We start from the raw sequence: 23,209 nt of genomic DNA, 5'->3' as shown, positions 1-23,209 counted from the left end.
CATGAATTTGCCCAGGATTGATGACAGACAAAGTGGTCTGTAGTTATCTGGGTCATTTTGTTTATCCTTTTAAAATATTGGCAAAACATGTAGTGTTGTTTTTCATCCAAATGCTCTGTTAATTCCCCATAGTTCCAAGAGATGTTAAAAACAATTAACGGTTCAGAGAGTGCTTGGCCCTAGATGGATGGAAACTAGAGGAGGTCTCCAGGGAAAGCAGGAGCAAGCAGAAAGCTATCTGCAGGGTCTTCCTGGAGTAGACTAGGGCTTTATGATCCATTGTGGTAATTCCTATGCTTCTGTGTTCCAAAGAGGATGCATCTACTGCAAAGTGGATTCTCAGCTTTGTTTTTCAGATAGCTTTTTGGAGAAGAATCTTGGTGGTGGGGAAGGGAGGAAGTTGTGACAAATAGGTTTGATACTAAATTTGCTTGGCAGTATAACTAAGAAGTCATCATTTTCCTTTTTTAAATTAAAGATTATAATATTCAGTACAAGTAAACTAATACAGGAGAATTTCCACAGTAACCATAACTTTGACCTTTTAGTACATATGAAGCATTTGCCTTAGCAGTATTTTAAAATAATTCAGAATTCTGCATGTACATAAGTTGCTGTGGAGCTGTAACTTTGAATACCCTGACTCTTAATAAATTTAAATTCTCAAATGTAATGTTACATATCAAAGTTATTTTGGGTTGAACTTCCTTGTTTTTTTTAATGGTAAAAGGATGTAATTACCTCTCCCTTCCCTCATCCTGGTCCAGCTCTTGTCCTTTCTGAGAGAAACAGATATTGACCTGGAAAGCAAGGAGTGAGAAGCCTAGATAGAGTTGATGAAGGGAACCAGCGGAAGGATTTAAGGGGGAGAAACATGTTGTCCAACAGGAAAGTGAGGAAAATTATTTGAGCTGCCTTTTCAATGTACTGGATGGGTGTAATGTTAGAATTAGTGAAGTCAGGCAGGAAGTTGTTGAAGGGAAGGTAGGAAATAACCCAAGGCACAGATAAGCATAGCTGTAGGGACTGATAAGGAAGGGTTGGCTGTTTGCATGTTGTGGAGAAAGAAATAGAAGTATTTGGAAACTCTCTGAATGTATGGAAAGTAGAGAGAAGAGGTGAAAATTGCTTATGATCGAGTCTGAGTGGTGGGGAGGATGATGGTGCTGTCAGCAGCAAGGGAGAAAGGAGTGATTTTTATGAAGAAAGACAGAGGAGCTCAATTTTTTTACATCTAGCTAATGGCAACATAGGCTCAGAATCTAGGGCTGTGGGGGGTGTGTGCTGCAGCACCCCCAGGTTTTACCTGGGGTCCCGACTGCCGGTCTCTCTCCCCCTTCCCCCCAGGGTTCTAGCTGCCGGCCCTGCATTCACTCCCAGCTGTGGCCCCAGCCTCTGACCCCTGTCTGGGTACTCCCCACCCCCTGGAGACATGGCCCTACTTCCAGCCCCAGCTGGGGGCGGGGAGGGGGACGATAGAGGTAACAGTGTTGGCTTTCAGCATGCCCACTGTTAAGTATTCCAGCACCACTGAATGGCAAGGTATCCAGTATATACTAGAAGACAGTTGGAGATGTGACTGCATGTAAGAAGGCAAGTTAAGAGGAGAAGTAAAGAAGTAAACATAGAAGATAGTTGAACCATGCGGGATGAGATTGTTGAGAGAGAGAGACGAGAAAGGGATCAAGGACAGAGCTCTTAGAGATGCTGGCAAAGTGGGAGAGTAAGAGGAACTGTCAAAGGAAATATTGAAGAAACAATTGGAAAGATACCAAATGAATACAGGGCCGGGGAAATCAAGAGAGGAAGTATAATCAGAGAAGAGGGAATGATCTGAAGTATCAAAGGCAGGGAGAAGATTAAGAAGGACAAGGATAGAGCACTGGCGCTGAGACCTTGTCAAGACCATCTTATTGGAGAACATTAGTAAGAGCAGGTTTGGTGAAGTAAAGAATGCTAAAGTCATACTGAAGGGGATCCAGAAGGGAATGTTGCATAAGGTCCCTAGTTACGTCTTACTAAAATGAATAATATACTTTCACATTTTTAATATTGAAGAGCTTATTTTTATTTTGCTTTTAACATTTTGAGACTGTATGAAGAATACGGGGGAAACAATAAAAAATACTTGCATTGAGAGCTTCTGGATATTTTGTGTGGTGTTGGGATTCTGCTAGTATTTTATTTGTGCTTATTGTGATGGTAAAATTTGTATTTAATATAAAAATGATAAAGCTTTAGTCAGACTGCCTAATGACAATAAAATCCAGGTCTCATCCTAATTGTTTGTGAATGGTGATGTGTAAGGCTGTGATTTAGTCACAGAGGTCACGGCAGTCATGGATTCCGTGACTTTACCAGACCTCCATGACATCTTCTGCTTCAGCTGTTAGCCCCTGCTGGAGGGTCCTGGTTCCAGCCCAGGCCTCAACTGCTATGTGCCCCCTCATGGCTTCCCAGGGCTGTGGCGGGGGCTGCAGCCAGGGCCACACACGCCTGTCCTGCAGCTGCAGCCAGCTCCGGGGAGGGGGAGGGAGAAGGGTGCACCCCCTGCTGTGGCCGCTGGAGCCGGGACTGTGCCCCGATCCGTGGTGGGGGTGTTGGCCTATCGGGCCCCCCCCATAAGACTCCATTCCTCCCTCCTCCTTAGCCCCACCTCTGATTATTTTTAGTAAAGTCAGGAACAGGTCACGGGCTCCGTGAATTTTTGTTTATTGCTCATGACCTGTCTGTGACTTTTACTAAAAATAACCGTGACACAATCTTAGCGTTAGTGATGTGCACAAACCAAGATTTTTATATAAAAGAAAAGCAAAACGTTACTGCTTTCAAGGATTTTATTGGTACCTGGATTCGTTAAAGGTATTGTAAATGAAAGTTAAAGTGTTAACATATTTTAAATTTGTTAATCTTTTTACAGATACTAATTTTGTATTAGCTGGCTACAAGACAGAACAATGCACCAAACCCCCCAGACTCTGCCGCCAGGGTTATGCATGTCCCCATTATCACAACAGTCGAGATAGAAGACGGAATCCCAGAAAATTCAAATACAGGTGCATAAATAAATACTAAGAACATGCTTTCCTAACTATGGGTCTATGTCCCCCATGAATCAATAGAACAATTATTAGGGGACTTATTTCTTTGGATTACATTAACAGTGCAACTGGATATACCTAGTTTAACAGTATTAGATTTTTGTGACAAGCCCTATAAAACTATAGGAAACAAACTTCAGAATGATTGGACAGCGCTGAATAGGAAAGTAATTAAAATGTGACTAAAACATCAGTCTTCCCTGAGAGGAGATGAAACAGTTTCTGCATCTACTCGCACCAATTCAAAATCTCAATTGATCCTCCTTCATCTGCTGTTAATAGACAAAAGGACCGCTGATAACTTCTGGATTTAGCTGGTTCCTCCTGCTACAAATTCCTTTCCTCAGGCAATACTTTAATAACCAAACTTTGTTAAAAAACATACTGACATTTGACTTTTAGTATGAATTGGTGGCCTAAGAAATGTAGTTTTTCAGTTTCTGTACCCTCAGTTCAGTAGTGCAGAATTGATGGGATTGGCCTAACAATCTCCTGATTGGTTTCAGAGTAACAGCCGTGTTAGTCTGTATCCGCAAAAAGAAGAACAGGAGTACTTGTGGCACCTTAGAGACTAACAAATTTATTAGAGCATAAGCTTTCGTGGACTACAGCCCACTTCTTCGGTGGGCTGTAGTCCACGAAAGCTTATGCTCTAATAAATTTGTTAGTCTCTAAGGTGCCACAAGTACTCCTAATCTCCTGATTGTAAGTAACCATCACAAAACACAAGAGAAATTGAATTTAGCTGTGGTTTATGCATTACTCCTGGGGGAATTCTGCGTCATTGCACAATTCGGAATTTTGCAGAAATTAATGTGTTTTTGCACATAATTTCCCTACCCACACAGAAATGGGCTGCAGTGCTGCTGGCTGCCACTAGGGGTTGCTGGACCTGGCAGAGCCCAGCTTGCTCATAGAAGACACTGTTGAGGGGGGAAGGGGGAGAGAGCTAGAGGTTTTCCTGCAGCTGCAGTTCCCAGCATGCCCTGAGGGAAGGAGGGGGCGGTGTGCAGGAAACTCTGTGCAAGCCTGGGACCGAGCATCAGGCTGAGGGTAGGAGGTGGGGGGAGGGTGGCACGGCTGGGCTTGGAGGGGGTGGGGCGGGTATCTGGGCAAAGGGTGTCCCTGCAGCTGGGCTGTGGGGAGGAGGGGGTGCAGGTCTCTGGGCAAGGGGGGCAGAATTCCCCCAGGAGTAAGCATCCTTTTACCAAAAGAGCATTTGCCCAAAGAGCTCCCAAAATATTGCTGGCCCACATCTTTAGACTTCAGAGGCCCCAAAGCCTGGCCCTGGCGATAAGCTGTTGTTGCAGAAATGGAAACAGTGGGCTTCAGCAGCTGAGATGCTACTTTGGACTTAATGGGAAAATATTTGAGTTTGCTGCTGGGGAATTAGTACAAATGCATTTTTGGATTTCACTTTTTCCAGGTCTACTCCTTGCCCCAGTGTAAAACATGCAGATGAGTGGGGTGAACCTTCCAAGTGTGAAAATGGGGATAACTGTCAGTATTGCCATTCTCGTACTGAACAGCAGTTCCATCCTGAGGTAAAACCTGAGGTTGTTTTTCCCCATTATTTAATGTGTTAGATTGAACATGGTTTATCTTAATAATGGAAATAGACAAATGTTTCACTTATCATATGGGCATATCATATAGCAAATCAAATTAGTTTTCTGATCTGTTAAAGAAGTTGCAAGATTTCTGCAACAGTTTTAAGTTGCCTTTTTTAATGTGCTAACTAATACTAGCAATTTTATTTCTGAAGTCTACTGTCTGTGATCTGTCTTCAGAGCACTGTAACTTCACATGTCTTCTTAAAAGTAGATATATTTTATCCAGAGCTGTATGGACTCTGGAGAGTTGTTCATGCAGTAGTTGAATTAGTGGAGATATTTGCTTTAAAACAAAACAGTTTGCTAGGAATATCATTTGTACAGTTACATTAGTCACCTACTAGCATCTTTTAGAACTCTAATTATGAAAGAGAAGTTAACTTCATAATGTCTCCTGCAATATTTGGAGATGGTTCCGATTACATTTTCATATGATTTGTAATTCTCTTTGCCATGCTTCTTAACCCCAAGGTGTAAGATATGGGTTTAAACAATCTTTTTCACTATTCAGCCTATTTCTTGATCCTGCGGTCAAGTCATAATGGTAACTTCTGTGACATCACAATCATTTGTCGTAAACCTCTGAGGTATAATCACAGTAGTAGGAAGGTTTCATTGCAGTTGATTGGGGAAAATTGAATAGACCAATGGAAGAAGGAAAGAAAAGAAAACAAAAATTATTTCTGTCTGTGTGGATTCCACTGTAGGTATGCATGGGCCTCATGTGCATGAGCTTAGAATTTTTTATACCCTCGTAATCATGGCCCCAAAAGTCACAGTACGTTGACCGTCCCTTAGTTCCCTCTTACTGTTTATCTTTTTGTTCTATGTTCGTACAGCCCCTAGCACATGACTGGGGCTTCTAGGTGCTATGATTATACAAATGATGGGGGAAAAAAAATCTGGGGTAAAGTCCTCAAAACCCTGCTTGACTTGAAGAGGCAGAGGCATGACACTGACAGGGAAGAAAGCTTGAGAAAAAACACCAGTACCAAAGTCAACACCAGTAGCTGTCTTGTTACCTATCCTGGCACCCATTGACTGACCCACTCCTCCTTGGTGCCGAGATATGTGTTTGAAGATCTACCTTCATCCTTCCTCCCAGCACCAGCCCTGGTAGCCTCATTGGAACCACACCCAACAGTGCTGTTTCTGGAGAAATACTTGTCCTCCCCTGGGCTATTCCTTCTTCCTTGCTTCAAGCACAGAGCACTGTCTAGAGAGAGAGGAGTGGTATCCTAAAGAGTTCTCCAGCTCCACCTAGTACCAGGCTCTGGTGCATGAGTGGTAATGGATGGGCCACCCACAACCTTGCCATTACCTATACAACATGCCACTATGGCCATATTTGTCCTACTGGGATCCTTCTTATGCTGTCGGAGCAGAGCCCCATCACAGCACTAAAAGGGTGAGGTTGAAGGCACTGTTGGCATCCATAGCTGGAGCTTTTTACCCAGAATCAGAGTTGCTCCCTTCTAAAGAGTCATAATCGTCCCCCTCTGAGGCAGTTGCTCCAACCCTGACTTTGGCCATGACCAATTTCCAGGCATTCCAGGAGCTACTCTTCAGGATAGTGGAAATTGAGATAAGTGACAGTAATCCAAGAGAGAGTGCATAAGATGTTCAACATCCTAAGCTCCTTGGTGCCCACAAGGATCACCCTTCCAATTAATGGAAGCCTATTAGAGCCTATAAAAGCCTTTTGCACATCTCAGCCTTACTTTCCTTGACCTCAAAGCAAGTGGAGAAATGTTACTAAGTCCCACCCAATGGTCTTGAACAGCTTCACATATCCACACTGGGATTGCTTGTTATCTTGGTGGTCCAGGAAAAGACTAGATCCATTATAGGGATCTCTTCCTCCCACACCTCTTTCTCCCCCCCCCCCCCCCCCCCCCAAAAAAAAAAAAGGGACGAAGAAAAAGCCGAGAAATGCAAGCTGGTAAGCTTAACTACTTCAAGTGCTTGCTCATGTCCATTCCATATTAGGTATGTGTGTGCTTGCTATGTGCACCGGTACCAGAAGTTTTTCCCTCAGCGATATCTGTAGGAGACCGGCTCTGGCGCCCTTTGGAGTGGCACGCACATGCCGCAGGATAAGGGGTGCTGCCGGCCCCCCGCACCCTCACTTCCTTCTTGCCGCCAGTGACAGTGCTGGAATGTCTGCTGCTTCGGCTAGCTTTTTGCTTCATTCAGTGTTCATTCAAACTTTTCCTGTAAAATAGTTAATAGTTATCCCTTATTGTGTTAGTGCGTTTTACTTGGTTAGTCATGGATGGAACTCAGCCTAGGGATGGGGCATGCCCCGGTCCCCAGGCTTTAAGCCCTACGATCACTGCCAAAAACCGATGCCCATCAGCGATCTGCATAACAGTTATCTAAGGTGTCTGGGCGAGTCGCATATAAGCGACAAGTGCCATATCTGCATGTCCGTCAAACCTTGGATTAAGAAGGAGCGAGACATCCGTCTCAGTGCTCCTAATGAAGGTGGCTCTAACTCCAGCACCGGAGCAGTCGAGGTCCGACTGTGCCCCGAACACCGCAGCATTGGTTTGGAATGCTCCACCGGCGCTTTCGACGGAGCAGCACTGATGCCCCTCCCCGGCACCTGCCAAGCGGCAAAAGAAGACCGGGAGAGGAGGATCTCCTACATCCCGCAAGGGAAAGGAGAGGGCAGGAGGGGAGCCAAGGCCCAAGGAGGGTGGCTTGGTACCTCCAATCAGGAGTCAGGCCCAAGCTCAGGTCGAGCGGTCTAGCCCATCCCGACCCATGCCTGCCACACTGGACAGTGACATGGGCGTCAGTTAGAGGTCCCATTGATGCCCAAGGCCCTGCAGGCAGCGCAGGATATCTTAGCACTACCGGTGCCACCCACAGCGGCTATGGCGGTACCCTGATCCAGGGGTAAACCCGCCTTGGGAGCTTTTCGTAAGTCCCCGTCTCAGCGCTACCACTCTCCTTCATGAGGGACGTCTTGCCAGCGCTTGCCTGCGCTGAGCCACCAGGCCTTAAAGGCAGGGAGGCATGCAGCCCTCTTTGGTCTCCAGACTCAGGGCAGTGCCCACAGGGCTTGAGCGGCGCCTTGCCGGTGACCTGGCACAGACTGGTAGAAGTGTGCCCCTCCTGGCATCAACAGCACTGAGACCGGCCCAGTGCTTCACCCATGACCTGGTACTGTTCGTGGGCCCAACAGAGTCGATCGAGCAAAGTCATCATTTCGCTGAACTGCATTGCCGCAAAAACAGATCCTCTTGGTTGGTAAGAAGGTCTTCCCGGCGATTGACGTGCTCCGGATCCTGGTATTAGTTGAGCAATATGAGTCATAAATCACTGGAATGCTGTCGACAGTCCACTGAATGCCGCTGGTCTCCGAGGACCGGCAAAAGGGACTTGTCCCGAGTAGAGAGCTCCCCATCGAGGTGCAGCGATCAGCACCACAGCAAACTGGATTGCCAATCCACCTGCTCATGGTCGCCTAAGAGCTACCACTCATCATCGAGCTCCAACACCAGGCAGGAGTTGTTGCTGGCAGGCCAAACCCTGGCACCGGTGGTACGCTCGACGTTGGCGGTACTACCAACTGCTCCATGGTCCTAGGGCCAGTGGCTGGCTGCCTGGTACCTGGGGAACCCATGGGGTTTTACTCAGCCTTCCCAAGGGCTTAGGTCAGTGGCAGGTGCCTCGTACAAACCATCAGCCTCGGTATCCCGCCCTCCTCTGGAAACAGATGTTCCCAAAGGGAGAACCCCTCAGGCTCTCACGGACCCCAGGGAACAGTTGGTTGGACCACCTATGGATGTGGCAGACCCCATGGCACTGACTTCTTCCTCACCTTCGCCAGGAGAGGCAAGGCCAACCGGGAGCTACACCTGAGAATAAAGACTCAAAGAGGCTGGATTTGTTCGGACGCAAAGTTTATTCATCCTCCAGCCTCCAGTTGAGTCTGGCTAACTGTCAAGCCCTGCTCGGCTGCTATGATTTCAATATGTGGCAAGCCATGGCCAAGTTTAAAGATTCGCTTCCCAAGGACACCAGGAAAGAGTTCTGGGTGATCCTCGATGAGGGCAGGGCTGTGGCCAGGGTGGCCCTTCAAGCAGCCTTGAACACGGCAGACTCCGCAGCATACACCATGACCTCAGCCATCTCCATGTGAAGGGTGTTCTGGCTCCTTCTCTCAGGCTTATCAACGAAGGCCCAGCAGTCGATACAGGACCTTCTTTTCGATGGCCAGGCACTGTTTGCTGAGCAGACAGACAATAAATTACACGGGTTAAAGGACTCCTGTACTACTTTGAAAACCCTAGGGCTTTATGTCCCACGTCTGGCCTGTAAGTGGTTCAAGCCGCAACAGCCACAAGGTCAAGGGAGCCAATCTGGCAGGAGACGGCTCATAAGAAGAGCAGAGGCTACAAGTGTCGCCAGAGCCACCAACCTCCACCCTCTACCCAGTCGGGTGCCACTCACAACAGACAGGGTGGTAAACAGGCATTTTGAGGGTGCGCCTGAGGGTGACCTACCAGACTGTACCCCGGATCCATCCTCCCTATGTTTCTCCAACCGCCTTTCTTTTTTCCTCCCTGCATGGACTGTGATAACATCAGACTGCTGGGTCCTCAAAACAGTGGCCCTGGGCTATACCCTCCTGTTTTAAGAATATGGAACAGCTTCCATACAAGCAGAAATTTAAAAAACTGGGACTGGTCAGCTTAGGAAAGAGATGACTAAAGGGGTCATAGAACTTCCCAAAAATAATTCCTAGAGCTTCTCTTTTAGAAAAACATCCAATCTTGATTTAAGAATTGTCAGTGATGAAGAATCCACCACGACTCTGGTAAATTGTTCCAATGGTTATTTACCCTCACTGTTAAAAAATTATGCCTTGTTTCCAGTCTGATTTTTGTCTAGCTTCAACTTCCAGCCTTTGGATTGTGTTACACCTTTCTCTGCTAGAACTAAGAGCCAACTGTTAAATATTTGTTCCCGAGGTAGATACTTATACACTGTAATCATGTCACCCCTTAACTTTCTCTTTGTTAAACTGAATAGATTGAGCTCTTATGCTATTAGCACCCAGATAATTTTAAAGTTATTCACTTTCTATTTTTTTAGATTTACAAATCTACAAAGTGCAATGACATCCGTCAAACAGGTTACTGCCCGCGGGGTCCATTTTGTGCATTTGCACATGTTGAAAGTGAGTATGAGAACGGTTCTTTTGTATCAATGTTAATAAAATTCCCACGATCATGCAGTAGAGAATGTTTGTTTTTATTTCACCTTAAAAAAAAAAAAAGTGTTTTATCCTGTTCTGTTACCTTGCATCTATGATTTCATTACTACTTTGCATCAAACTCCTCGTGGCAACAGTGGAAGTGGAAAATGCGTTACTTGTGAAATGGACTGTACCTATTATTATTTAGGCCCTAGCAAACACTTATGTACATATTCTACTTTAAGCATGTAAATAGCCCCATCAATTTCAATGGGACTACTAACATGTTTAAAGGTATTAGAGCAATAAGGTGAATGAGGTAATATCTTTTATTGGACAAACGTCTTACCTCACTCATCTGTCTCTCTAATATCCTGAGACCGACATGACTATAACAACACATGGTTAAAGGTGAATATGTGTGTAAGTATTTGCAGGACCTGGTGTTTTAGTAATCTGCAGAGAGGTGCCATGGACAAGTGATGCTTCCCTTACCTTCTCCCATTCTCAGCACATCCAGGCTGTGTATCCAGGAAGCAGGAAAGAGGCACATCCTTTTAGAGTTCTCCTAGTTTCTGTTTTCACTTATATGGAAAAGATGAATACATTGAAGAGGTGTGCTACTTTAGCAGTCATAAAGTTCCTAGAAATGCTGGAGCCCTACATTCCAATTGATAAATAAATTCACTTTATTTCCTCTGTGAACAAAACAGCAGATACCTATTTTTCAGGGTCAAGTGCTGTTGATGGGAACTGCATATGTTTCAGGGAAAGAGGAAACAACTCAGCACAGTGCACCAGAGACAGAAATTGGGACTTTATATAGACTTCAGTAAGAACAGGATCAGGCCTATTGTCACAATCCCCTATCTCCACTCACACTATCCAATGATGCAGAAAGGGTGGTGATTTGTGTGTTACTCCTGAGGGAACTCTGCACCAAAAAATTAAAAATTCCATGCACAATGTTTTAAAATTCTGCAAAGTCTGCATATTTTATTTGTCAATAAATAAATGTGGAAGCCCCAAGCATGGCAGTGGGGAGCACAGGGCACTAGCTGCATGGAGGTGAGAAATCACCCTGCAGCCCCCTACCCCCATGGGACATAAACTCAGCTGTGAAGCTGCTCCTGACCCTGACACAGTGCAAGGGCTGGGGTTGCCCCACAAACACCACGGGGCCCTGCCCCTCCGTGCCAGGCGCACCAAGATAGCAGGTGAGAAGGGCAGAGTCTTGCATGCATGCCCACCCCTGGCCCCCGATCCAGGTGTGGGATCGACTAAGCCTGCATGCCCAAGTGTGAGGGGATCTAGGTACTTGGTGAGAGAGTTCAGGGTGTTGCAATCTGGGTGTGAGGGGCTCAGTGAGGGGTCCAGCTGCAGGGGGATCTGGATTCACGGGGGCTCGTTAGGGGGTTTCAGGTTTAGGGGGAAATGGGACTCTGCAGGGGGTCCAGGTGAAGGTCTTTGGGGCTCAGCAAGGGGTATCTAGGTGTGGAGGACTCAGTAGGGGGTCTCGGTGTTGGGGGAGTGGGGTGGGAGCTTGGTGGGGTGAAGGTCTGGGTGCAGCTGGTTGGGGCTTGGTGAGAAGGGGGTCCGGGCGCGGGGGGGCTAAATGGGGTGATCCAGGTGCAGGGGGCTCCTGATGCAGGGGTGAGGCTTGGTGGGGTGGGGTTCAGGTGTGGGGGGCTCGTTGGGGTGGTCTGGGTATGGGTGAGTCCAGATGTACAGGGATTGGGTGGATGGGGGAGCAGCACCCCATACAGCTGCAGGAGGCTTCTGGGAGCGGGTCTGCCCCCGCCCCGGCCGAAGGGGGGATGATAGCAGGAAGCGGGCGGGGGGGAGGAGTGCGGAGCTTCCTGCAGCTGCAGGAGGTTTCTGGGAGTGGGTCTGACCCAGCCCTGGCCATTCCTTACAAGGGAAGAGGAAGTCATCTCCCTCTCTGGCCGCAGCCCAACTGAGATTAGCAGTTGAGCCTAGTGCAGGGTAGGAGCCACTGACCTTGGCGTCCCCAGCCCTCCCACCCTGCAGTGAATTACTTTTCTGCCGGGTGCCCGAAATGATGCACCTGTGCTGCTGGGGAGGGACACGTAACCGCTCTTGTGGCTTCCCTTTGCTTCCTCGTCAGAAAGTCATTTTTCTGCGGGGAAGCAAAGAAATATGCAAGGGACATGAATTCTGCGTGCGCACAGTGACGCAGAATTCCCCCAGGAGTAGTGTGTGGAGCATATGTGGTTCAGGCTCTTCATAAAAACACTAGAGACAAAAGACAGTGAGAAAATAGTGGCAACATAGGGAGGGGTATTCAGAACTAGGTCAAGACTTTACTTCCTTTCCTACCATATCATCAAAATATTTGCAGCTGGGAGCCAGGTCAGGATTTACTGGGAGTAAAAAGAATGCAAAAGTTGGATTGACATCAAGTAGCGATGGGAGATTCAAGTGGCCCATCCTTTCTATCTAGGTTCTTATGTGGCTCTTACCACTGTGGTTTCTCTGTCTCTCTCTGCCAGTAGCAACAGCTCTGAGCTCAGTCTTGAAATCCTGACATTCCACCTCTCTTGCTCAAGTATGGCCAATAGAAAAGAACCCTTCCATAGTTCCAGTGGGAAGAAGAGAGAGAGGCTCCATAGCCAGGGACCCTATCTCATAAGAAAGGTGACGGAGAATCTTATTCCATGGCTCCTGTTTCTTTGGCCCCTAAGATCCTGTATGCATCTCCCACTATCTTCAGTGAGGCCCTAGTTTCTCAGACCAGGCAATCCCTTTTGCCCCACTTTGCAGGGGAGGCACAAAGTCTCTTATGCCCACTCCCCTTCCCCATGGCTGTAAGGGCGAGAGACTCCTCTTATCTTTGGAGGTTCTTCAGAAGCAGCTGACTCTCTTCTCTTCTCTTCATTCTTTGTGGAAGCTGGCAAGTCGGGTCCCTTTCACTATCCACTGGAACTGGGCTTCCCCTGGTGTCATTGCTGCTACTCTGCTCCCTTTTAGGTCTCATCTATCAGCCTTCTCCCACTGGTTGGGGCAGCCCACAACCCTTTCAACTGGCACAGTCCCCCAAAGAGTATTCTCTGTTAACAGGGGAGGATTGAAACCCTGTCCCAAAGGGTGAAGAGCAGTGGGGAATTGCCAGCTGCCTCTGAAAAACTTAGCAGAGGAATGAGCCACTCAGCTACTCCTAAAAACATTGGAAGGGAAGTTAGTCTGCAGCCTTGGGCTTCTGTAGGACTCTTCAGTACTGTTGGTGCTCTGATTGTCAGTGTGTCAAAAACACCCACTTCCATCTGACTTCCTAGAAGATTGCACCCCTTCATGTTGGACCCAAACCTGGCCATAGCAACCCATGCTTTCATGATCTCCAGAATCTAATGCTGATTGTCTGTAGGAATGAAGCGACACCTGAAAAAGCTGTTTAATTTTTTTAAAAAATCAGCCAATTTGATTAGCAGCAGGTTGTCATGAGAACATTACCCTGATACTCCATTCTACACTGGCTGCCTGGTGAATAAAGAGCCCCTTTCAAAGGCTGTGTCCTAATATTCAATCTCTATGGGATTGGCCCGAATTCTCTGAGTCATCTTTTCCTTAGCTACAATGACCTCTCATGGTAGCTATGTCCCACTGGAACAATGAAATCATTGACCAACTAGGGGAGGCTGATGCATGCAGATGTCAGAACTTTTGCAGGAACTGGATCTAGACTATGGGACTCACTCCTTCAAGGAATTAGAATGGCTGGGGCTACATAGTATTCCAAATGTAATACTAAACTCATTTCTGTGATTTTTCCTCAATAAGTACATAAAACATGAGCAAAAATGCCAATAAACTAATCACGCTAGTTCTCTTATAGGCTAGGAAGGAAAGGAGCGAGACTGTTTCTATTTTTAAAAACTTGGGAGGCACTCCAATCCTACTTTGATGGGGACTGTATGAGTATGTAAATAGATACGTTCATTTATGGGATTTGGGATTGATGTGCAGCTGTGTGTATGTGGAGCGAAGCTAACTGAACAAGGAGGGCTGGAGCAGTGACCTAGAAGGGAGTGTGAGGGTGGCAGTAACCAGAACAGCACTTCTGATGTGAGGGTGTGAGGGGCTCCTGGGCAGTATTTTCCCTCTAGACTTAATAGAGATGACAGTGACTAACTGCCTCATAAAGCAATCCAGAATGAGGACACAACCCCAAGGGAGAGTGGAAGTAAATAACATTAGATAAGTGCAGCATCTTCTGTCTTCACATCCATTTTTTGCATATTCAGTCAGGCAGAGGATGAGCAGGGGAGCTACCTGTGTTCCTTCTTCAGAGTCCCGGCGCTTAGTCTGGAGTCAGTCTGCACAATGATAGTTATTATTCATCTTGCCTGTGTCTCCTGTGTTCTTTAATTGTCTCCTACTCCTGTACTTGATACGTAAGACACAGGAAATATGTTAGATACAGCATTTGGAGACACAGTACAAAGGCAGAATCATGCAGTAATTAAAACATAGCTCATTAGGTACAAAAATTACACCATAAGAAACAATCCTCAACTATGCTATCTCCCCTGAAGAGAGGTAATGGTGCTGAATTTACATGTCCCACTGTTCCATCTGTTCATTATCATGGCATGTACTCTTCTGCATGATGTCATAACTGTTAATTGTCCTTGGCAGAAGGAAGGTTCATTCAGGACACAGTTTATTATGGCCCTTCAGAAATACAGTTGTGAACAGAGATGAAAACTTATTATTACAAAATAAGTAACATTTTGTATACAAAATTCTGGCTAAATCTGTGGAATTTCTTCAGGGGATGATCGGATTTTATTTTTCTAGCCCTGTTTCTTTTTTTAATACCCTGTGTTCATGAATCAAGGGGTAAAGAATGTCAGTCAGCTTATTCAATTAAATATCTGTTGCTAATGAATTATTTGTCTAGAAAACCCACACAACCTAAATGTCCAAATTTTTAATAAATACCATTTTAAAGAGTACTTTTATTTGTATATTCCAAAGGGCAGTAAGTAATGAGCATCTAAATTAACCAAATCTGAAATGTTCAATAGAATACTGAAGTTGTCTTGAGAACACTGGGAAGTGATGTGTGCGTCCAATTACTTTTAAATTAATTTTTCTGGTATAAAAATGACAAATAGTTAGAATGACCACTTAAATGTCAATATTTTCTCAGTTTACTATATCCCATTAAGATAAGCAGTGGAAATTCCAGATTCTTCTTCGAGTAGTGTCCCTATGGGTGCTCCATTGTAGGTGTGCGTGCATTCCTGCGCCTTTGATTGGAGATCTTTGGTAGCAGTGTCCATTTGGTCTGGACATGCCTTCTGTGTCTTTCATGCTCTGCCTCACGGCTAATTAATGCTGCACAGGTGAACTACCTTCTCAACTGCCCCGGCTAGAGACAGAGCGATTAGCAGTCCATTTGTTCATACTTTAGATCTTTAGAATTGTTTCTCTCTTAGATACTCTTAGTGTTTTCGTCAGTTTTTTTCTCTGTGTTATAGGGTTTCCATTAGTTTCTTTCCTGTTTTAAAGAAAAAGAATTTTTTTTATTTTATCACTGTCCCCCGGGTTTAAGAGGTGCCTCTCCTTCAGGGAGGCTATTCTGGTTACAGACAGACATTCCCATTGCATGTAGTGCCTCGGAGAGGCCCACATTCCATAAAAGTGTACTTTTATCAGCAGCTAAAAGCCAGATCCCAAAAAATCCAGGAATTAAAGTTAAAGCTACTCCTTATGGAGGGAGCTCTTCAACCTGTGACTGACCCTGGCCCTGAATCTCCTTGACAGCACGAACCATCATCAGAGCATTTTACTTCCAAAGAGGGTGAGCTGAGAAAAAAGTCTTCAGATTCCCCTCGCAAGATCTCCCAAAAGAGAGCTGTAAGGCCTCATACTGAATCCCAAACCAGCCAGATGAGATCCCCAGCACAATCAGTTTCTTTGGCACTGATTGCTAAAAGCATGATACGCACAACTCGCATGGGTCTTCTGATGCACACAGAGCTAGTAAGCTATGGGCACAGGCTCCAAAACAGCGGCACCGCCTGTCAGAGACCAGAGTTTACACTGTACCGTGTCTACGAAGACGTCATCTGTGCAGAAACTCTCGGTACCAACAACTTCAAAACAACCCTCGTCGGACTGTCTGACTTGAGCATGATTGCTGGTTTCCTCGGTACCGACGAGTCAACCCCGACAAGCCCTGACAGTACCGATTACGGCACCACAGGAGTTTCAGTTTTCCAGGGACCTGATGGTATCTGAGACCCCAGAGTCCATTCTACTCAGTACCGGGGGTTCGGTACTGAGTGCATCTCGAAGCCCAGAATCACCACTGGTACTGAGGTGTTCAGCTCCACTAATATCCAGCACAGTCTCAGATAGTGACCAGGAGGATATCCTCTCTTGGCACTTGCCATGGTCCCTCTTTCTACCAACCAGGGCCTTCTCAGCTACACCCTCACTCTGGGTTTCAGCCCCCATGTTATGACCAACAGTGGGTTCTGCCACCCATGCCCTTTCTACCATCCCAGTGGAAATACTAGGATCCATGGGCAGCCTACAGGCACTAAATGCCTGGGAAGCATGGTGTCACCCACCAGGAGTCTGAGATGCTCTCCTCCAACCTCTGTCTCCAGAACCTCATAAGGAAACTGAGGAGCAGGAAACCAGACTAGCAGAGGCGGCCACACCGCAAACCAGTATCTCCTCTTCTTTCCCAGATGAGGTGGCAATGCCCCCTCCACTGTCCATAACAGACGATTTCAAACCCTTTCAGGACCTTACAAAGAGGTTGCAGGAGATACTGCAGATCCCTCTCAAGGAGGTGAAGGACACCAACCATAAGTTGGTGGACAAACTGCATATGCCCTCCTCCTCAAAGATCACCCTCCCAATTAATGAAGCGCATTTGGATCCGGCTAAAGTCATATGGCAAACACCAGCCTCAGTCACACCAACATGCAAACTGGCCAACAAATATACTATGTCCCTTCCAAGGATACTGAATTCTTTTTTTCACACCCTGCACCTAATTCCATCATTGTGGATGTGGTGAATTCTCATGGCCACCAACATCACATAAAATCCACCCCCCTATGATAGAGACTTGAAAAGACTTGACTTATTTGGAAGGAAGGTGTACTCCTCGGTGACCTTGCAATTTAGAATTGCAAACTACCAGGCCTTAATGGCACAATATGACCACGCCAAAAGACCACCTGCTGGAAGCACAATGAGAACAGTTTAGACCATCATACATGAGGTCAGTTAGTGGTCAGAACAGCACTCCAGACTGCACTAGATGCCATGGATACAGTGGCCCACTTGGTATCAACAGTGGTATTGATGTCATGGTAGTTGTGGTTATATCTTTCAGGGCTGCCAAAAGAGGTACAGATGATGGCCGAGGACCTCCCTTTCAAAGGCTCCAAATTATTTGCAGATAAGACTGATGCATCACTCCATGTTCTCAAGGACTCCAGGGCCACACTTTGGTCATTGGGGATCTATACATCAGGTCAGAAAAAGAAATTTAGTCCCCAGTCCTCCCACAAATCACGTCCACCTCAGTACCTATCACAGTACTGCTATGAGCCACAGCGAAAGAAGTCAAAATTTCAGAGGCGAAAACCATCAGTCCCTCAACCTCCCAACCTTCCACCTTGAAACCCCAGTTTTGACGCCTTGGTTGAGGCCCTGGGAGACCACTTCCCCATCAGCTGCAACTTACAAACCATTTGCATCCCTTTGGATGCCGTCTTTCTCTGTTTCTCCAAAATTGGGTGTTGGAGATGATCTCCAATGGATACTCTATCCAGTTCACCTCCCTCCCTCCTCAGGGACCCTTCTCATGAGAGACTGTTAAGACAGGAAATAGATCACCTGCTATGCCTGGGAGCCATAGAACCTATTCTGGCTTATCTCAGAGGCAAAAGCTTTTATTCCCGATATTTCCTGATTCTCCTCCCCCCCCCCCCCCCCCCCCCCCCCCCCGACTTGTACTGGACCTCAGAGCCCTGAACAAATACACGCAGGCACAAAAATTGAAGATGGTCACAATAGCAGCGTTCCATCTCTGGAACAGGAAGATTGGTTCTTGGCCTTGACCTCCAGTCAAAAATGCTTGTGTTCCCTTTCTTCCACTGATGAGAAATGCGCTCATGAAAATCATGACAGACAACATAGCATGCATGTACTACATAAATCATCAAGAGGGTGCCAGATCATCTTCCCTGTGCATGGAAGTGCTAAAGCTATGGAATTGGCGCGTTCGGCACAATGTTTTAATATCTGCTGCCTACATCCTGGGAGTGCAAAATACAACAGCAGTGTCAGTTGCAAATTGTCACATGACCGCAAGCGGGAAATGAACCCAACTGTACTCCGCAGCATAGTCTAACAATGGGGGACCCCAATAGTAGATTTATTCGCTACTTACTTGAACAGGAAATGCCCATGCTATTGCTCCAGAGACGGCCTCGGAAAACACTCATTAGGGGACGCTCTCCTTCTCCTAGCGGAAAAAGGCCTCCTATACACCTTCCCCCATTTCCTCTGTTCCTGAAGGTCCTGATAAAAATAAAAAGAGAAAAAGCAAATGTTATACTGATCGGTCACATCTGGCTGAGACAGACATGGTACCCATACCTGTCACAGCTTGCAACATGTCCACCAATCCCTCTTCAACCCACTTCTTATCTCCTCCCACAGAACGAAGGGCAAACTCTCTATCCCGACCTATGGATACTCCATCTTAAGGCTTGGCTCCTTCATGGTTCCAGCACATAGAAAGCTGCTGCTCTAAAGAGGTGTAGGAAGTGCTACTACACAGTAGAAAATGGTCTACCCAATGCACTTACCTGCAAAAGTGGACAAGGTTTCAGGTTTGGTGTAATTCCAAACAAATCACCCCAGTATTTTCCATACTCCCTGTAGTGTTGAACTACATGCTAGTTCTCAAGAGGACAGGACTATCTCTCAGTATGCTCAAAGTACACCTGGCGGCCATGACAGCTTTCCATCAAGTGATAGAGGGATACTTGGTTTTCGCCCACCCAAAAACTACAAAGAGATTCCTCAAGGGCATGGTGAACCTCTTTCGCCAACCCAGACACCCTACTCCAGCGTGGGACCTAAATCTAGTTTTAAAGAGCCTAATTAGACACCCCTTTGAACTTGGTCGTTTACGTACCTGTCAATTAAGACAGCATTCTTAGTGATCATTACCTCAGCAAGGAGATTGGGGAGACAGAGGCACTAATGGTACCCCCCCCACCCGCATCCCCTTCACAGCATTTTTTAAAGACAAGGTCACTCATAGGCCACATTCAAAGTTCATTCCCAAGGTGGCCTCGTCTTTTCATGTAAATCAACTCATTCACCTCCCTACCTTTTACCCAAAGCCTCAACGTGACAACAGGGAGGCTATACTATATATGCTAGACATTAGGAGGGCCATGGCCTTTTATTTGGACATGACAAAGGCCTTTAGGAAATCTCCTAAGCTCTTCCTATCCATTGTGGAAAGGTCAAAAAACACAATATCAGCCCAGAGACTTTCCAAATGGGTCTCAAACTGTTTTAATCGTTGCTATCATGCTCACAATGTATTACCTCCATCTGGAATCTGTACACATTCCATGAGATTGGTTTTCACCTCTGTTGCTTTCCTCAAGACTGTTCCTATCTCGGAAATCTGCACACGGCAGAGACTTGGCTGTCTGCTTATACATTTTCAGAACACCTATGTGATTACTGGAGACTCTGCTTCTGATGCTAGCTTTGGCTCCACGGTATCATCCATAAGAGGCTTGACTCCAAAGTCCCACCCTCCCATTGAGGATACTGCTCGAGAGTCACCTACAGTGGAGCACCCATAGGGACACTACTCGAAGCAGAAGAGGAAGTTACCATCATTATTGCACAAGGTGAGTTCTTCGAGATGTGTATCCCTGTGGGTGCTCCACAACCCAACCTCCTCCCTTCTACTTTGGAGTTCTCAATAAGGGCTGTATGGTAGAGAAGGTGGTTTGCCCAGGAGGGTGGTTTTCCCATGCAGCGCTAATTAGCCTCAAGGCAGAGCACGAGGGAGGGAGAGCGTATGTGCAGGCCAAACAGACACTGTTGCCAAAGATGTCCAATCAAAGGTGCAGGGACGCATGCACACCTAGTGCGGAGCACCCATAGGGGGACATGTTTCGAAGAACCTTCATTACTGCACAAGGTGAGTAACCCCATCTTCTTTTGATGGGATGCTATAGATCACTCTACAGCCAGGTAGCGTGAAAAAAGACAGTAATTCAGTGTACAATGTTGTGTTTATCTTTGCAACCTGGAGTCCTAAAAATGTTGTCTTTTAAACACTATAGTATCTTCGATTCTTGAAAATACAGCAACATTTGTAATAAGACTGTATATTCTTAGGATGCAGATCTTTTTTTGTTCCTGTGGGTTTTTGTTGGACCGAGTAATGAGGAAAAGCCCCCTGAGTTACAAACGTATATTTGGTACTAAGTTTGTTAGTGGCCACAAATACATAAATATTAAATTACACCATTTTCAAATGGACTTTGCTTTGTTTATGTTGTTATGCTTTCAGAAACCGTTTTAATTTGTGTACTTAAATGTTTCCATATCAGAGGTTGTGTTTGGTTTTGGGTATGTAATTGTTGAATTCACACAGCTAAATACAAAATCTGTGTGTAATTTGTTGGGGATTCCTTCAACAGAGGACACCATGAATGTAGTCATACTGCAAACTGGTTGTCAATCAAAGCCAGGCGCTCATCTGTTTTCAGCAGACAGCATAGGAATTGCAAATGAATGGAGCAGCAGTCTTAACTCCACAAACAGCATTACAAATAACAATGGGCAATCTGGAAATGTAAGTGTAAATACTTCTGAAAAAATTACTACTAATGATCACTGTCCCAATATATAATTGTTTGTTTTATTTATCAAACATCTCTTTTTACTATATGTATATTACAACAGAAAAGAAGCACCTTACTTAAACATTAAAGAGTCAATAAAAATCAGCCCTCGCATGTGGCAATAAAGGTTTTAAACTGGTTCTGAATACCTAGTGCAATGTCTGGCCTCTACCTGAATACCCAATTTAATTTTGTATTACCTGTTTTTAATCCCTCTTTCTTTCTTTGTCAGTGCAGTCAGGTGACTGTAGGTACTCAGGTACTACAGTGAGAAGTGTCATATAAATACCTAAATAGAATTCCTTTAATCAGGGAACCCCAGCATTTGTTATGTAAACACAGGACACCATAACTTACTTAAGGTTGGTTTCTCTTTAGGAAAGATTTCATTAAAGGAAGATCTTGTCTGGCTATAGCTCTCCTTTTTATTGTTTTCTGTTAACAGGAAAATCAGATAAGAATTTGAATATACAACTATGCACTCAACATTTTACTTTAAAGCTGGAGCCATCGTATATTTGGTAGTTAAGAGGCTCTCTGGTACCAGAGTAATGAGTATGATGTAAATTATCCTATTCTGTCAAACTGAGTTGAGGGGAAAAGGAGATGGAATTGATTATAGAGTCTTTATTCTCTACCATTTAGCCATACTTGGAAATGGATCTTGTTGGGTAGGCAACAATTATTTTGAGGTAGTTCTTGTGGTTAGATGTTCAGCTGCATGTGTGTGTTCTCCCTGTGTGCTGTCCCAGCTCTGCGCAGACAGCTGGTGCCGCAGACCTTGAGCGAACCATCCAATGACTACAAGATCCGTTAAGGTATGAAGGCACCAAGCTAGGTTTATTGTTGATGAAGCAAGGTACTAGTATTCTACAGACTCTACTGGACCACTAATACATGTATACCCGTAACAATGGACGAAGCTCAGTCAGTGGTGGGACTTTCCATTTCCCTCTCAGCTGGCCTCTCTGAGATACATCTTTATACACCAATACAAACAAGTTACGTATTTCCCCTGACGTATCAGGATGCCACCCTCTGACGTATTTGGGTGCCACCCATTGCCTTGTATCTGTAGGTTCGATCATAACATTTCTATCCATCGTGCTGTCATCCTGACCTTATCTTTAGGATGGGTCAGTGTGTTCCTGTTATCTTTGGGGAATGTGCTGGTATTGAGGTGTTCTGGCACCTTCTGGAATGTGCTTGCATGAGTGCTCAGTGCCCAACACTTCTCAGGAATATGTGTTTTTTGCAATATCAGCCCCGTGCTTGCCAAATTCTGTGAGCAGGGCCTGCATCTTGTTCACAACCTTAATTTGCTTCATATCAGCAAAGTTTTGACCATTACTTTAGTTCAGGCGTTTGATACAAAGGCTTATGTCTCAGGCTTTCTTCCTACTACAACTGAAGATCAGGACCCCTGGTCTAGCCCTTCTTACCTCTTTATTGACTTGATTTTTCTTGTTTCATGAGCAACAAAGACCCTTCTATAGCTCATGAGTATATGTGTATTTATTGGTAGAACTTTCACTAACAAGTTTCCAACACTAGTAGCTTTTTGTTTATAAGATTAAAGCAGAAACCAAATATAGGTTACATGTTTTAAAATAAGTTTAAAAGACAATGGCTAATAAATGTGTTTAAAAACCCTGAGGTCTTTTATTGATGCAGGTTCTGCAGCTTCACACTGTTGCCCTTTAGGCCAACCATAAAGATATATCTGTGTAGCTGTCAACATTGTGCCTTAGCTCTCCAGTATGAAATCTGCTGCTACATCTACCTCCAAAAAGCTCTTCAGAGGACTGTCAGGGGCATACCTGTTCCACAGTAGGAACCCACTCCTTTTTCTGCACAGGGACTTAAGTTCCATTGGACTTTTTGGTTCAATTCAGTTTGCTCCTGAGGCTTTCAGCAGTGACCTATAAGAGGCACCTCCTCTCTCAGAAGCTCTTCAATCTGCTCCCACTTCCAGGTGACTGCATAAGACTATCAGGGAGAGTCTAATGGCTATCTTGTCGACAGGAACTCTCCTTCTGTTGCTCAAGGACTAAGTTTCATCAGTTCTCTCCACTCTCCCATGTGCTTATACTCAATCATTTGCTGCAGTTAATCTAGTTTAATTCTTAGTTGCCACAGTTTCTTACCTTTGCCATTGCCTTGATTAATTACTTAGATGCTGTGGTCTCCTCCATGCTTCCAGGATTCACCTTCTGAGACTTAAACTCCTGCCTTCTCATCTGCTCTTCCCCTGCACCCTGGTCTCTTATTTTCCTTTTCCTACTTCTTCTTGAGTTCTGTTGTGTTTTTTCTTCTACCCTTCTCTCTTCCACCATCTCAATCTAA

General features: G+C 45.5%; 1 protein-coding gene across 7 annotated transcripts in view; it reads left to right on the top strand.

Moving 5' to 3' along the window:
* Positions 1–23,209, top strand: part of UNKL (unk like zinc finger) — a 130,694-nt gene that overhangs the window by 32,426 nt on the left and 75,059 nt on the right. For 4 of the 7 annotated variants that reach the window (XM_034784600.1, XM_034784601.1, XM_034784603.1 and 1 more), the window contains exons 5-8: positions 2,921–3,056; positions 4,528–4,645; positions 9,824–9,908; positions 20,660–20,814. In XM_034784600.1, coding sequence (XP_034640491.1) covers positions 2,921–3,056; positions 4,528–4,645; positions 9,824–9,908; positions 20,660–20,814 — 494 coding nt within the window. Of the gene's footprint in view, positions 1–2,920; positions 3,057–4,527; positions 4,646–9,823; positions 9,909–20,659; positions 20,815–23,209 lie in introns of those variants that run through there. The other 3 variants (XM_034784605.1, XM_034784604.1, XM_034784602.1) reach the window with 2 other exon arrangements.

The sequence above is a fragment of the Trachemys scripta genome, chromosome 10 (assembly GCF_013100865.1).
Source record: "Trachemys scripta elegans isolate TJP31775 chromosome 10, CAS_Tse_1.0, whole genome shotgun sequence".
Classification (NCBI taxonomy): Eukaryota; Metazoa; Chordata; order Testudines; family Emydidae; genus Trachemys; species Trachemys scripta.
The sequence above is the reverse complement of the archived record's forward strand: the minus strand, read 5'-3'. Positions and strand labels throughout refer to the sequence as shown.